At 45.8% G+C, this 15808-nt stretch overlaps 4 protein-coding genes across 4 annotated transcripts; 2 read left to right on the plus strand and 2 right to left on the minus strand.

Moving 5' to 3' along the window:
• Nucleotides 1-357: 357 nt before the first annotated feature.
• On the plus strand, nt 358-1151 carry BHQ10_002363 (uncharacterized protein; the record flags this gene model as incomplete). The annotated part of the gene is made up of 2 exons (XM_040874501.1): nt 358-1062; nt 1119-1151. 2 exons carry the CDS (start codon nt 358-360, stop codon nt 1149-1151), a joined length of 738 nt encoding a protein of 245 aa, XP_040730868.1.
• Nucleotides 1152-1300: 149 nt separating this feature from the next.
• On the minus strand, nt 1301-2217 carry BHQ10_002364 (uncharacterized protein; the record flags this gene model as incomplete). Its single annotated transcript, XM_040874502.1, has 2 exons — nt 1301-1718; nt 1781-2217. 2 exons carry the CDS (start codon nt 2215-2217, stop codon nt 1301-1303), a joined length of 855 nt encoding a protein of 284 aa, XP_040730869.1.
• Nucleotides 2218-2745: 528 nt separating this feature from the next.
• On the minus strand, nt 2746-10450 carry BHQ10_002365 (uncharacterized protein; the record flags this gene model as incomplete). The annotated part of the gene is made up of 14 exons (XM_040874503.1): nt 2746-3950; nt 4008-4262; nt 4316-4455; nt 4542-4668; nt 4901-5104; nt 5277-5362; nt 5429-5808; nt 5887-5979; nt 6042-6070; nt 7142-7234; nt 7301-7402; nt 9713-9920; nt 9980-10155; nt 10225-10450. The coding sequence occupies 14 exons, from the start codon at nt 10448-10450 to the stop codon at nt 2746-2748; spliced, it is 3324 nt and encodes a 1107-aa protein (XP_040730870.1).
• Nucleotides 10451-11077: 627 nt separating this feature from the next.
• On the plus strand, nt 11078-12652 carry BHQ10_002366 (uncharacterized protein; the record flags this gene model as incomplete). Its single annotated transcript, XM_040874504.1, has 2 exons — nt 11078-11981; nt 12054-12652. 2 exons carry the CDS (start codon nt 11078-11080, stop codon nt 12650-12652), a joined length of 1503 nt encoding a protein of 500 aa, XP_040730871.1.
• Nucleotides 12653-15808: the final 3156 nt, after the last annotated feature.

A 15808-nucleotide genomic window follows, 5' to 3' on the forward strand; every position in this document is an offset into this window, starting at 1 on the left:
CTATGAATTGTAGTCAGCGCTATCACGATGAGTCACCCATGCCGAAGGAGGCAGGTGCTAACGCGGATTCCTAGGGATCCACTTGATGCCTCGCTGCTGCCTTGAAGTTCTTGCAACGGATCAAGCAACTTCCGAACGAGATCAGCTTTTAATATCAACATCTATAAGTACTAACTTGAGTTAGAAGCATCTATTCTGCGATATTGTCTTTCGCGGCTGTAGTGTCAGCTCGGCTCCGATTCCGACTATAAGAGGGGTACAAATTTAGAGATATCAAATTCTATTAAAGAGACGATTCTTGAAAGGAGAAGCAGGAACACCATCATTTTACCTTAACCCCATAAGATCATCATCAACATGACCATCACCATCTCCCCCGTGGAAGCCGACGACATCAAAGCCCTCATCCGCCTCAATGAAGCCGCCTTCTCATGGACGTACTCCCTCCTCTTCGATGGTCCCCTTAAAGAATCCACAATCGATGCTATAGCCGAGAAACGCATCAAAGCACTCCACGAACAAGACGAAAAGAGCGGAAGTCAAGGCCAAGAACATCCCGCCAACAAGTCTTTCGACTTCAAAGCAGTTGATGACTCCACCGGCGAAATCGTCGGCGAAGCTCACTGGATGATATACTACGAGGATGAAGAACTCACCAAATCCATCGAGGACGAAGTCGAGGATCGCATCAATCCGCCGATACCTCAGATGCAGGTGCAACCTACGGCCGAATTTGGGCGAATCCTAGCCACTACTAAACGCGAAACCCTTGCTGTCCCGTCTGAGACTGGAGAGACGACGGCGGATCCCGGTGCACCTATCAAATTACGCAAAAGGGTGTATTTAGGTGTCTTGGTTGTTCATCCAAATCATCAAAAGAGAGGCATAGGACGCCAGTTGCTTCAGTGGGGGCTTGATGAGGCTGATAGATTAGGGCTGGTCACCTATCTTGAGGCGTCGACGGATGGGGTCAGATTGTATGAATCAGCTGGGTTCGAGAAGTTGAAGGATGTGTTCATGAATTTGAGACCGTTTGGTGCAAAGGGGGATCTGCCTATACGGGTGAGTTTTTCTGATATCATTGCACATAGTGTGTTCAGAGCTAACGCGGTCCATAGTTGATGATAAGGCAGCCCAAACCTACGAATTGATACGTTCAAGTCAGTTGGATGGTTCAAATGACTGAGAAGATAATACTTCGTATTTTGTACCTAAGTTGCCTCCTTTGACATGATCATGAATAGCGAATCAAACATGTCACTACATATATATTAGCAGCCACAACATCTGTCAATATTGATTACAACTTATTGTCCCCCAATAATCTCCCACCATCCGTTGTAATAATAGACCCATTGATATGCAGCGCAGCACGACTAGACAAGAAAACCACCAATCCCGCAATATCTTCCGGATGACCAACACGTCCATTGGGAGACTGCGCCGCCAACGTCTTGACTCCACCAGCCAACTCCATCAACCCATTGGCCATCTTGGAAGGATAGAAGCCTGGAGCAACTGCATTGGTAAGAATGTGTCGAGGGCCCAATTCCACGGCCAGAGTCTTTGCCAAACTGATGGCTGCTGCTTTGGAGGCGGAGTAGGCATATGTGCCATGAGGGCCGACGGTGCCGATGCCGATGCCGGCTACGGAGGCGGTGATGATGACTCGCGAGGGGTCTTCAAGTGTAGCTCTCTTTTCAAGGAGAGGAGTGAATCTGTGACTGTGTTAGTATTGTACCATATCCTTCTGAAGTAAAGCGCAAAGGAATGAGGCTACTTTTGAATGGTATAAAAAACGCCCTTGACGTTCAAATCCATCACCTTACTGAACGCATTCTCAGGATACTCATCATAAGGCGCACCCCAAGTTGCGCCGGCGTTGGCAAACAAGATATCAACATGATCCGTGGTTTTGGATACCTCAGCAACGAGGCGATCCAAGTCCGCTATCTTGGAGCCGTCAGCCGGGACAGCGATAGCCTGCGCACCGGGCCTCTTGTTTGGAAGCGCATTGAGTGCGGCCACCGCCTCGTCGCATGCAGCAGCTTTGCGCGATGAGATGTATACTTTTGAGCAGCCGGCTTGTAAGAGTCCGCTGGCGGCGTGGAGGCCCAAACCACGGGAACCGCCCGTTACAACCGCGACTTTGCCTTCGAGGGAGAAGATGTTTTGAAAGTCCTGGAGTTGGACTTGGGCTTCAGCTTCTTTGGCCATTGCGTCTAGGTTTTGCTTTAGGGCTGTATATAGCTATAGGGAAGCAAAAGGCAATCTGCCAAGTCGAGTTAATTAGTCAAGTCTGGAAAATGCGGAGATGTCGGGGCCCTCGCAGAGGATGCGACGTACAAAGAATATCAAGTGGGTATAGAACGTTTGGAAGTTTTTGTCACAGGAGTAGCAGCTTAAGGGAGTATATAAATCTCGAGAAGATTTATAAGCACAAGTGTAATGCGATGAAACAAAGCTGGGGTAGAAAGACTCCAGGATTAAGTCAGGACTCCTAGCCGAAGCGATGCCTCGGTCCCGATAAGATAAGATAAGCTCTTATCTAAGTGCATTCCATCTTCTCGAGTCTCAACAACCGTACAATGGTCAACTTTATCAATTACATCTACAATCATCATGAGATTATTTTTACAATACTAAAAGCTCCGTATGATTGCGCAAAGCCTTTATATTGACTTCCAAACAGGACCAATCGAAATAAACCCAGGAAGCTTCAATACCTAGACTGAAACACGATCCCTAGGTCAGAATCTGATCCCTTGTCAAGCGCGCCTCCTCGTACGCCATGGCTATTTGCTCGGCTCGCTGAGGTGAGCGTGCGGTGACATCAAATTCAAAGAAATTAGGCTGGACATTGAAGCCAGGACAATAGTCGTACAGAGGTAGCGGCATCAGATTCCCTTGTGCGTCTTTCTTGCGACTGAGTGTAGCTGCCCAAGCTATGCGAGCAGTGAGAATATTCAATGAACGCTCTGCGATACTCTGCCCGGGACAAATGCGACGACCAAAGCCGAAGCATGAATAGTTTTGCATATTTGGGAACTGGGTCAATGGTTCCCGATAGGTTGGAAAGCTGGCGTCAAGCCATCGCTCTGGATGGAAATTCTCAGGGTCAGGATAGAGCTCGGGGTCTCGGTGTATTGCCCATTGATTTGCATGGAAAACAGTGCCTTTTGGGAAGAGATAGCCTTCATATGTATCGTCTTGAATGAGTTGGTGGGGCACATTGCCAGCCGTCACAGGCCTCCATCTCATTACTTCCTTGATGACCGCACGGACTGTTGGCAGCTTGGGAATATCGTAGAATTCAGGCATGCGGTCACCAACTTCGCGATCAAGCTCGGTTTGTATTTTCGTCTGCCACTCTGGGTGATGGCACATGGCAAGGCAGAAGGACATCATCGCTGCGGCGGTTGTGCCCGTACCGGCTTCAAACAGGGTCCCTATGACATAAGCTGCTTCATCGTTGGTGAGCCGGAAAGCTCCTTGGTTCTCGAGGAAAGTTCTCGTAAATGACTTGGCAGTGTTTCCGCTTTGAATTCCATCGCGGACGTCCTGTTGCAGTTTTCTGAACAGGCCCAGCTCTTCTGCCTGCAGACGAGCAGCCTCACGTTTGAAGGGGGCGATACATGAAGGTAGAAACACCAGAAAGGGAAATGAATCTACTAAATACTGGCCGGGAGAAGCGACTCTCTCGAGTTCTTTTCCCACACAGACAATGCGTTTAAAATCGGTCTCTTCTCCAGTCTCAATCCAACGGCCAAATCCTAGACGATAAACTACTCCGGAGGCGTAACGCTCAAACCATTGCTCGTAGGCACGGGGCGCTTCTAGCAAAGAAGCGAGTAGCCTTTTCGACTCGTAGTCCTGAACTGGCTGGTAGCTATTCACAACAGTACTCGTTGTGAGTTGGTGCATCAGCTTCCGTCCACGGCGCCATAGATCTATAATCAACAACATTAGTTGACAATGTAAAATCAGCTGAAACAACGGATACAAACCATTATAGGGAAGCAACAAGGGGCGAAGGTTATTCGAAAGAAGACCGGACGCAAAAGGCAAGTATTCTCGGGACGAGTAGAGAGATCCTCGCTCCCTTAGAAGATCGTTGGCAATCTTCTCTTGTGACACAACAACGTGCTTCCGACCGGCGATATTTAGCTGGAAAATGGGACCATATTCATCGCTCCATTCTTTAAATTTCAGCCACGAATGGATCTTTGGTATATCCGGCAAATTGCCGACAATCGGCTTCCCTATCACCATATTGATTTTTTGAATGGTCAAGTTAAAAACAGCAAATACTGACCTCTTGGTCCGGGTATGGGCTTGCCGTGCTTTATCTTGAGATTCTGTTTACTTTTCCACAGCGCGGTTGCTCCGACGCAAAATATGATAAGGTATAGGTACAGCATGGTGGTGGTCAGTTGGATGTCTTGATACCCTTTTCTGACAGAGAAATTGTTGGTCATGAGCTGTTGTGCGGGTTCTATATTGCTGAGTTTTTCTCCTTCGATTTCCTCTAAACAACTCACAGTTTCTGCGGGGTATTATCTAGGATGATCCCCCGCAACTCAGGGATAGGGTCAAGAGGGGTGAATATCCGGAGGATAATAGAGTCCGGGGAGGATGTCCGGGTAATACCCGTGTGGTTTCGTAACCCTGAAGTTACTTATTCATGGCCGGTCTGTAGATCCCAAACGGTTACCACTAGTATTGTCGAGTGACAAGATAGAAATCCCTGTAGATGTGCGAATGAAACTTCGATTCAATGCGAGTCAAATAAAGAAGACTAAAAATGGAATATGGCATGAACACATCAAAACAGCTGCGTGACAACAATGCCAAATAGGGCCGGTGAAATCTGTTCATCTATTTGAGACAAGCGACACACCTCGTTCCTCGTAATCCAACATCTGATCCGCTTTCGGGTGGTAGGCATCGTCTTGTGAGTGACTATCATTCCGACTAAGCTGTTCAGCTGCCTGTAAAGTGTTCAATTTGACACTGTCCTGCACATTAGGCGGCCGATTCCCATTAACTTGGTCTTGCGAACTCGAGTCACTTCGTAGGGAGAAGATGGCTCGAAAACTGTTGACTATTGACGATGGACTGTGACCGCCGCGGAACAATGGACCCATACATGGTAGGCAAATACAAACGGTCGATGAGCATGGTTCAATGAGTGACCATAAATCAAGGTTGGCCACGGTTTCTATTCTTCTCTCAGCTCTCATGTCTGGTACCATTCTATATGATGAAAGACATACCTTCGAATTGTTTAGGATGGGCCTGTATTGAGACGGCGAAAAACTTTGTAACATAGTAAAGCCGAATGGCAGAGGCGATTACGCAGCTTGAGTTGGTTTGAGTAAAGATCGAGAACTTGAGGATATACCACAATAGTCAATAAGAAACTTACAAGAATCCCAGACCAAAAATACCAACCACAAGAATTTTCTGACGCAGAGACATGTGCATTCGATACACAATCAGCATCGGCATACAAAGCACAATTAGGTCGAGAGCAATGTTTGTGATAGCTTCAGAGATGAAGAAGTCATGCAGATTGCTGACCGACCCGATCTCTGTCCAATTCCACGATATTGGGCGTGCCTGGAAAATAGTTGTGATGAAGAAGGCGAGCATCCAGAGGCCAACTACCCCTATCAGAATATCGTTCATTCGTCGAAACCCAGGTGAAACTAGACTGAGTACGAAAATGCGGCGATAGTAGAGCAGAAGCGACAGTTTCACGATGCCAACTGTGAAAATGTAGAAGAATTCGGACGCGAATGCGATCTGTCCCATCCAAGAGTCAAATCGGCAGTTGGTAAGCATATTAAAAGAAGATCAGTGCCAGACCTTCCTGAATCGTACTATGGTATCGGCATCAACTCCAGCCAAATTTGCACCAATGCCCCCAATTGTCGCTCCAACTATGGTCAGACATCCGGACCCTACGAGAATCATCTGATACAGAAGCTCGATTTAGTATCCTGTTTCCCGGTCTAAGAGGCGAATTTCTGACTCACGCAATTCAAAGCCACTAGGATATCGTCGGCTGTCCTCAAAACAGAAATGTGACGCTGTGCAATAAAGCGAAGGCTTGTTGCAATTATGGCTAACACAGGCAGGACCACACTGACGACAATTACAGTGGCTGAGCGTGATGAATACATCTTTTTTCATTAGTAGCAAAGTAAATGGCAGTATTTCGTTGTCTGATGAGATATGTTCGATCCATAGATGAGCATTATTCTTGACGGTCTTCTATCAAATGTTTGGGGAACGCCGAGGCCAGCCCTCATGATCGGAGGAATGTAAAACTTGGCCCAATTTTCATCGCTTCTAGAAATCGTCTGCGAGGGGACTCCCACAAAGACAATCAACCCCGGATTGTTATGTTAGCAAGCGAATCACGGTAAGATTGGTGGACTTGCAGGTCCGGATCGAAGTAGCATTCCAGGGAAGTGAGGGAGTAAGGACAATCTCAAATCGGACTGGAGCTTCATTCGCTGAGGGCTAAGAATTAGACATTAGTTTATTGGAGGACTTCAGGTATTCATTTTGCAACATAGTATAATGCAGTTATCTCTTGGCTATCAAAGATTCGACGGGTTCATGCACACTCCTTGTTACACCGCAGTCAATCTACTAGCCTAGAATCAGGATTATACAGCATGGACTGTTTTGGTTACAGGTTACACAGACCAAAGTTTGCCGCGAACATAGAAATTTCCTAGCCCTCCCTTGTACATACAGTTTACGATATCATTATCCATAGATATGGATCTTAGAATAAAAGTCCGTCCCTTAGTTTTCGCTGGAAACTTCGCTGACATCCAGCTGCAGTATGCATCATCAATTGCACCATTTAGCGAGACTGTCGGTGTGAAAATTAAGTGTCGAAGTCTCTTTTGTGTAACTTGCAACGGTTAGCATTGAAGATCCTTCCCATTGCAGAGGGCAGAACACTTACACGAACTCTCTTCTAGACATTGGCGCTCCATGTGACATCCTCACCTGCAGTTTTCTCTTCACTCCTAGCATCAAGAACAGAACGACTTCCTATGGGGCCAAGAATGAGTGTCTCAGATTGAGCGATCTTAGCCCTATTCGCAATTCTACATACCTGAGCCACCTGTATAGTCGTTAACGTTCCACGTGACATCTTCGTCTGCAGTCTCCTCTTCACCCCTAGCATCAACGATCGATCTTCGCTCTCCTGGGCCGCCAGATCCATCATTGTCAGTCTAAAGACCAATTTTTATAATTCGAGGGTGACACATACCTGTTCCCGGTTGGTAGAGGTCAACGTTCCAGGTAACGTCTTCATCCGCTGTAGCTTCTTCACCTCGTGCACTGGTCGTGCCATGGCGAACGAGTTTGGACTCTGTTCACACAAGAGAGCGAGTGTATGTCAGATGCTATCTTGTATCTTATAGGAAAAGAGGAAGTGGTATAAGCGGATTTTTAGACTAACCTGCTACGGCAGCTGCTCGAGGCATTGGTATCGCAGCACTGATTGCCGCGAAAAAGAGACCAAGGATCAATGTTGCGGATCTCATATTGAATTCGATGATAACCGATTAAATCGAAATTTCCGCAAAGTGGTTCGCTAAGTCGCTTTACGATTGACTGCTCTGTGTGATCCTTAGTAACGCATGTTGACAAGGTCATTGTGTTCTACGTAGGTACTTATATACCGACCGGGATGTATTCAATACCATTTTTGAAATTGAAATGACGAAAACAATGGCAACACATCGATACTCAACTTCCAGAAGATTGACTCATACAACTCGACATGTTTTGAGATACTCGGCGCATACCTAAGAATGTAGATTATATGCAAATCAGAAATACTATGTTGCTCGAAATGCAGACCACTACGTCGACGGGGGGCCTGGAGGCAAATAATCTCAGATCGTGATTGGTATATTCCACAAGATTTTTTAATCTACATTTTCCTTCGAGCTCTCGAAATTCTGTATGTGCCACCTCGGACCACTTGGCTAAGACCCTTAATGCATGGAACTGGCGCCTATCAATGCGACAGAGCGCCCCGGGCTAGTGCATTGTCTATAATTTGATATGGATTCGAGTGTTTTATTGGTTTTGTAACGGCTCCCGAGGCCTTCGAGTAGTTTGTTTCATCCGTGACATGCAGGCAGCACCTAATATGCCCATACATAGTCTCCGCTCACTATCCTAGCTCCTTGCTATCTGATCGGCTCAGGTGACGCTGCAACCACACTGCATGTTCCGGAATGAGAGCCGGAGTTGGGTCTCATCAGTCAGGTTCACTTACATATCATCCTAGCGCTAAGACTAACATCCTAAATGCATCGTTGGCTGCACGGCATTTGGCGTTAGCGAAGAACCATTAATAAACACATTTTCATCAGATTCTAGACGATGGGAACTGATTGGCATGAGAGAAACCAAATGTGGAAGTGGCTGAAAACACAATGTGCGCGTTTGGAGGGTTCGCTTGATTCATCAATCCACCATCAAATTTGTTAGAATGAGCAGACGCTAATTACCAGGGTTACAATTCAGTAAATGTTGTCAAGTTTTTCTCTCCGGCGTCCAGCACTTTCAATCACTGAGAGAAGTATCTCAAAATGATGCCGACCTGGAAATCTTCGAAGAAGCAGAAACCGTTCGATACGGAGCCATTTCTGTCACCTTCAGGCAAGATTTCGGAAGAAGAATCACAGTCTTCATTGCGTCCACGATCTGAATTATCAGGAGATTTACAAAGATTGTGGAGCTGCAATTTGTACATGTATCATGCTTTGGCGATAACCGTCAACTTGATTTTAGCTGTCATCTTGCTTTGGCAGATACAAGCCTATTCTACAGGGCTTGGAACCTCACTTAGTACGTTGACTAGCTGCATACTCTGAACCATCTACCTATAACTCATCTACGCAGTGTTTCTCAAAGAAGCTATTCGATACAAGCAGATCAAATTTACACCTGCTGAAACGAGTCCTCTTTTTGGAGCCCCTGGTCCACCAACAGATGCCGCTTGGGACAGACTTATTGACGACGCAAGCCTTCGTCTTAGTGAAGCAGAACTATCAATTTTCAATTCCTCATCGATTAACTTGCAAGATAGTCGCGGGAAGTTGGTCTGGCTCGAAGTCTCGCATCAGATACATTGTGTTGTAAGTAAAGAATGTTGTTAGAACAAGCTCGGTTTACATTAAAATTCTCATATTCAGTCAGGATTACATCCGGAAAGCAATCAATCGCAATCACTACTATGCAGGTCTACCTGAATCAGAGTGGCAGAAATATATCAAACCTCATATTGGTATGTCTGAGTCTATATCCAGTGGATATGAGTACAGATCCATAGCTGATGTAGTTCAAATCTATTAAGATCACTGTTTGAACGATATGGTGCAGAATGTCATGTGTCGCAGTGATACTACTCCCAAGTTTTTTGAATGGGAGACAGAGCGTATCAAGCCCGTTGTTACTTCTAATTACCATCTGGCACGAACATGTGTAGACCTAGATTATTTCAAGGAATCAATTGCACAGCGGGTAGTATCTCATGAAGAGATGAGACGACTGAAAAACCCTCTACTCAATGACTAGGGGATTAGATGGTTCAAAACAAGATTTTTTCGATTTTATTTACTGATTTGCTGTACGATTCCATCTTCCCACTTAGAAATCCACTTACGCACACCTTCAAAATCGCGGCATTTGTGCTCAACACCAAAACCATGAACACCATGAAGCATTTCGTCAAGGGTCTCGACATTCGTGTCTGCATGACACATGAGTGACTGTCGCAGATAATCAATGCAGTGCCGGATATGAGCGGGGCTGATGTGATGAACGTGACGCCCGTCGTCTGTAAGGGACCAGTATCCTCTTCGAATATTGTCCTAGTTTGGTGAACGTTGATGAACATCCCGAAGTTGAAGAATGACAGTTGGATGCTTACCAAGCAATGTAATTGATGAAAAACAGCCAGCCCCGAGCCACCGGGTGCCAGCTGGGGGTGTTTAAAGAATCCACCTCGTGCAGGGAAGATCTCTTTCCATGCGGCATCGGATTCATTGGTTGGCATTTCGGCATATATCCGGTCATATTTAAAAACCGTCTTGACTCCACCGAGATCTGCAATGATGTGTCAGTTTACAAGCAAGGGGTGAAATTCCAGATATGGAAGGCGGGTATTCATGCTACCTGACAGAAGGCCCGAAGATCGAGATAGTATCTGCTCCTTGGCAGCGTAATGAGCACTCAATTGCCAGCCCATATCAACACCAAAGACAAGCGAAGTAATTATAGACAAGAAAAACACAAGAAAATAGCCGCGAGAAGGACTTGTTGTAGAATTTGTCGACGCCATTTTTTTGTAAAGTTCTTCCTCATCCTTGGCAGCAGCTGGTAAAACGGCGTAGGAAGACATGACGGCTGGAATAGATTCTGACAGTCATGTTAACCTGCTGCGTCTACCCTATGCGTGTCATCTCCTTTATAGTACTCTTTCTGGGATATTGCAGGTTTCAGCTGTGATCGTCGTCGTACAGATCAGCCGGCCCGAGTCCTGCGATCACCCATTCCACTCCCCGGTCAGGCTGTTATGTAAAACCCTTTACCTTCTAGAACGCTACTTCGTGCATGTCTTAATCTGGTCGTACAGCTACTATGCTCTATCGTAATGCCTGAATGAGAAGTGCAATGAGCACATTACCAAATACCGCTCGAGGTGTTTTTTTTTTTTTTTGAAACTACCGAGCCTGAATAGAGTTCCTATACTGTCTAGTTAGGTTAGTCTGTATTTCTTACTATTAATTCTATTTACATGCAAAAGTCATATTGACTGATATCCCCTAGCCCTAAGTCATGCTCGCTGTGGCCTACTTAGCAGTGCGCTAAGCAGAATCGGTCATGGTCTTCGTTCTGCATCATGCCTTCCTCTTCCGGCCTAGCCCCTGTGTTACGCGCCCCGATTTAAATCGGTCTACGCTTCTCTTTCTCTACATGGCTCGCCATTCTGTCTTTTTGACAAGGATAACCAAATTCCTAAGGTGACATGGCGTTTCTTTCACAGATTTTGTATCTTCTCCTGCTGGGAGTTGCTATTCTCACATTACGGCGCCGCATCACACAATCCCGGTTCATCAGAAAACATGGATGCAAAGAAGCACCCTCCCTGACGGGGAATAAGCTTTTCTTCGGTCTTGACTTACAATTTCTGTTCCTTAAGCGATCGAGTAGCGGCCTTGAGAAACTCCCCCTGGAGAAACAATTCGAGGTCCTTGGTTCCACTTTTCGGACACAGATGGCCATCAAGCCAGTCATTCGCACCATGGAACCTCAAAACATGCAGGCAGTATTCTCCTTGGACGCCGACAGCTTCGGCAATCGACCCTTGCGCCATTTTGCGTTTTCGCCCCTTGTTGGGGATGGGGTCATGACTCTGGATGGCGCTAGACATGAACGAGCCCGGGCTCTGATCCGTCCAACCTTCTCAAAGACACATATCGAGAATGAGGAGGCGTATGACTTGCATGTACAAAACCTGATAAAGCTATTGCCGACCGATGGGTCCACTGTTGACCTGCAGCCTCTTTTTGAGCGATTGGATCTTGACTCGTCGACTGAATTCATCTTTGGGGAGTCTGTGCAGTCTTTGCATGAGGATGATTCATTGACTTCCCCGCACAAGTTTCCTGCTGCCTTTGATGTGGCACAGCAGGGCATGGGGGCGCGATTTCGAATGCTACCATTCAACTTTCTGCATCGAGATGAGAAGTTCTGGGGGGCTTGCAGTACTATTCGTCAATTTGTCGCAGAATCGGTGGAAAAGGCCGTGGCTCGGCGTCAGAAACCCAAGGAACAAACTGCTAAGAGTTATATCCTTGTCGATAATGTTGTCCAGGAGACTTCAGACAAGACAGAGATTCAAGACACTTTGATGAATGTATTTCTTCCTGGTGGGTAAAATTCCTTCCTATTTACAAGAGGCCAAGAAAATGTCTCCAGTCAATTCGCTGACACCTCAACAGGACATGATACTATTGCTATTCTCTTATCTAATATATTTTTCCACCTTGCTCGGAACCCTCACGTGTGGCAGAAACTTCGCAAACAACTGCTTAGCCTTTCAAAGATCACTACCGTCAATTTGAGACGGCTGGACTACATTCATCATATTATTAACGAGACTCTTCGCGTAACTCCACCAGTAAGTAATATGACACGCATTGCTGTCAAGGACACAACCCTTCCCTTGGGAGGGGGATCAGACGGACTTTCCCCATTATTCGTCCCCAAGGGCACCGTTGTCGCCAGTAGTTTTTACAATCTTCACCATCGCAAGGATATATACGGCTCCGATGCAGATATATGGCGGCCGGAAAGATGGGAAGAACTCAAGCTCTCCACTCTTACGTGGAAATTCATTCCCTTCGGAGGAGGCGCACATGTCTGCCCCGGCCAGAATTTGGCGATGAACCGAGTCGCGTTTACGGTAGCTAGGATAGTGCAGACTTTTGATAAAATTGACAATCGCGACCCGGTGGCAGAGTTTGTGCCTTTGTACAAACTTGTAACTGCCAGCCAAAATGGTGTCAAGGTTGCCTTGCATAATGCGGTGGATTCTTGACTGTCTACTGTATATGATACTTTGGTGGTTGGAGGGCTGGTTGAAAACCATACTAAATTAGCCAAATTTGCGCCGAATTTTTGATCCATAGATTCAATATGATATATGTAGAGCGCGCTCAACTCAAGGTCTAACTCATATCTCGGCCGGGAAGAGTCCAGTGCCCTTCCTGAAATGTGAACAGAATCCATACTACAGAAAGACGGTCACAAGTATAATTGAACAGATTGTGGGTAAGATCCATGAATGACGGGGCATGACTTGACTTATTAGCTAAAGCAAGCCTGTATTCTCCTTTTTTCCCGTCACGAATTAGCTCTTCATTAAATCACTTTTAAAATGTCTAAGTAGAGGCGATATATGAAGGACAAATAATTGCAAGCAATTCTATCTAGGCTGGGGTAGATGTTGAGCGCTAGGCTTAGGGGGTTTTTCTGGTATTGGTATGTATCGGTGCGAACGTTCCGTATTCGCTCATATATCAGTTTCAACAACATCCACACTAATCTCGCTTGTCTCGGAATTGTCCTTGTGTGATGATTGTTCGCAAGGCAGAGCCTGTTCTGCTATGTACGGTCAACTAATTAGGAAAATAGGTTCAGGCTGGAAAGTTCTAGATCATTACATTCCTGCAAAGTAATCATCTGAGCTACCTGCCGGTTGAGCTCAGTGACAAAGAAATGGCTTAATATCTTGCCATCGAGTTGCTCCCGCGCAAACTTGCGCCGACCCTTTCTTGACCAGACGTCTTCACTTGCATGGCCGATACAAGATTCTTGAGAGTACCAGGTATATTGAAAATACCGGAGAGATGAGGATGCTGTAGGTTGGAAATTATCATGGGCGAGGGATGATGTCGGACGTCGAGTACTATTGCTGTACGTGCAACATCTGTCAGCATAACCCTACCCCAAGGCACAAATATAAAACAAAGGAGAGAAGAAGGAGAAATAAAAAACAAAGGAATAAATATTAGCTGAAAGAGACGATAGTATTACTATCTCAGCTAGGCGTAAAGAATTTATCAATCTATTCTAGTTAGATAATGGTGGTGATACTTAGTCTACCAATAAAGAGTTGCTAAAGCTCAGTAAATTATAATACATCTATGGATGTTTCTGTTAAAGAGTCGGGGGTGTTCTTGCAAGAGTAAACGCTCTGAGAAGTCTCACGAGATAGAATCCAAAGAGCGTCTTGAGGTCCACCCATTAGATGGTTTGGAGGCGTTGGTGACAGGAATTTTGGCGTAAAATGTTCTAAGGCTGGCAATAATTGAAATTGTTTGCATGTTGTCTATTAGTGTTCCAGCCTATAACATAGCATTTGAGGTGTTTTCATCTTCTCTTTCTCCATTACCTAGGTATGTATATATAGATATAGCTAACAGAGGACAGTACCAAAAAGTAGCAAATGACAATGCTGGGATTAACCCAGATAATTTTTGTGGGGAAGGAGAAATTCCTCGCTAAGCAACACATACCTAGGTAGCGATAGGATATATACCCCCATGTGGTGCTTACTACATTGGGACAGCGGTGCTGGAGGAGAGGAAGAGAATTCCCTTCAATATGAACTGGTCCTGCCTTATCCTAGATCCACACCATACAACAGCTTTATTTCCCCTCTCCTGCATCAATCAAAAGGTTACTGAAATGGCGTCTCTGTGACAGCCGTTACCGGGTCATGGCGTATTAGGGTTTGTGTTGGATGTCTCCCGTCAACTCCTTTGTTTACGAGTCATACCTGAAGAATCTTTGTATCTAGTTGTACCAGACAGTATGGGAAGGGGATATCCGGAGCATGGTTGTACAACTCACGTGTTTGGACTCTTTATATAAAGCTCAACGCCCACCTTGACACCTAGTTCCGTATTTTCCCCTCCATGCTTACTTTTCTCGTTGACCGCTACCCAATAAGATCATATTGCCCTGAGCACCTTTCACAGTTTCCATATACGGATATTGCGCGCTTGAATGAATCGTGTTCGCCAGATATGCTGAAAGTCTGTGGTCTGCCTGTAGCAGACGAGTTTGTCACGGAACGCAAATGCGTGGTACAAGACACCATTGCATTTTTCAAAGCTTCGACATCGACTAAAAAACTACGTCCTAGACTCAAGTCCTTCGCAAAGCTTCTCACATACACAACGACAGAGCTCAAGTACCTCCGCCGTCAATTACAACGGATGGAAATCTGTACTGATTATATCACACTTCAGTCCCGACCAGCAAGCATTGTCGAAAGGAAAATGTCTTCAGGAAATATTTCATGCCTGGTTTGATCAATACGGCGGTTTCATCGTGGTAGTCGTGACAAGAACCACTCTGCTCATGATCACGAATTCCTCGTCAGTATGTGGTTACTTGCCACTCATTTGCTGGAATCTCGACAATTCACAGAACCCCCAGGTGCGAAGGCACTCGAAACGGAGCTTAGACAGACCTCTTTGGAACCGGCTCAAGGGTGTCCTCAAAGCCATAACATATAGTTGGACATACCGACTCGAGAACAACTAGAGGCAAACACTGAACCTGATCAAGTGCCATTATCTCGAATTCAACCTGAAAATCGTCAGCAAATCGAAGAAGGCGTCGAAGGAACTGGTGACATGCTGGACGACGAAGATGACGAAGACAATGAAGATGATGAAGAATACAACCTCGTCTCTGGTCGCAACTTAGTGTTAGGGTTGGGCCTAGCCTTGGATTTTTCGCTCTTTCTTTCTCATCTTGAGCAGGATGCACGCCATCTACCGTCCACGGGTCAGTTCAGACAACCTAAAATATACCACATATTGTGTTGGCAATACACTAACATCTTTACTTGTGTGTAGAGGCTTTGCACGTTGTGGTTAAAAAAGTCCAAAATCAACAGGTGGAAACACCTTACGTTCAGCGGTTCAGCTACCGGGAAGCCTTTGGAAGGGGTTCCAAAAAAATTACGACCATGCTGGGGGTCGAACCCAGGACCTTTACCTGAACCACATATAGGAGGGTAACAGTCTACCACTGACATACACAGCCGTCATGAAAGCGATTTTTGCACAGTTGTTCTTATCGATCGTGAACCATCGTGAACCATCATGAACAACTTACCAGCAATGTTACCACACGACTCAAACAACAATCTTGTTACCTAAATTCTCTACCCACGAAT

Source organism: Talaromyces amestolkiae, assembly GCF_001896365.1.
Source record: "Talaromyces amestolkiae strain CIB chromosome Unknown scaffold3.1, whole genome shotgun sequence".
Lineage (NCBI taxonomy): Eukaryota > Fungi > Ascomycota > Eurotiomycetes > Eurotiales > Trichocomaceae > Talaromyces > Talaromyces amestolkiae.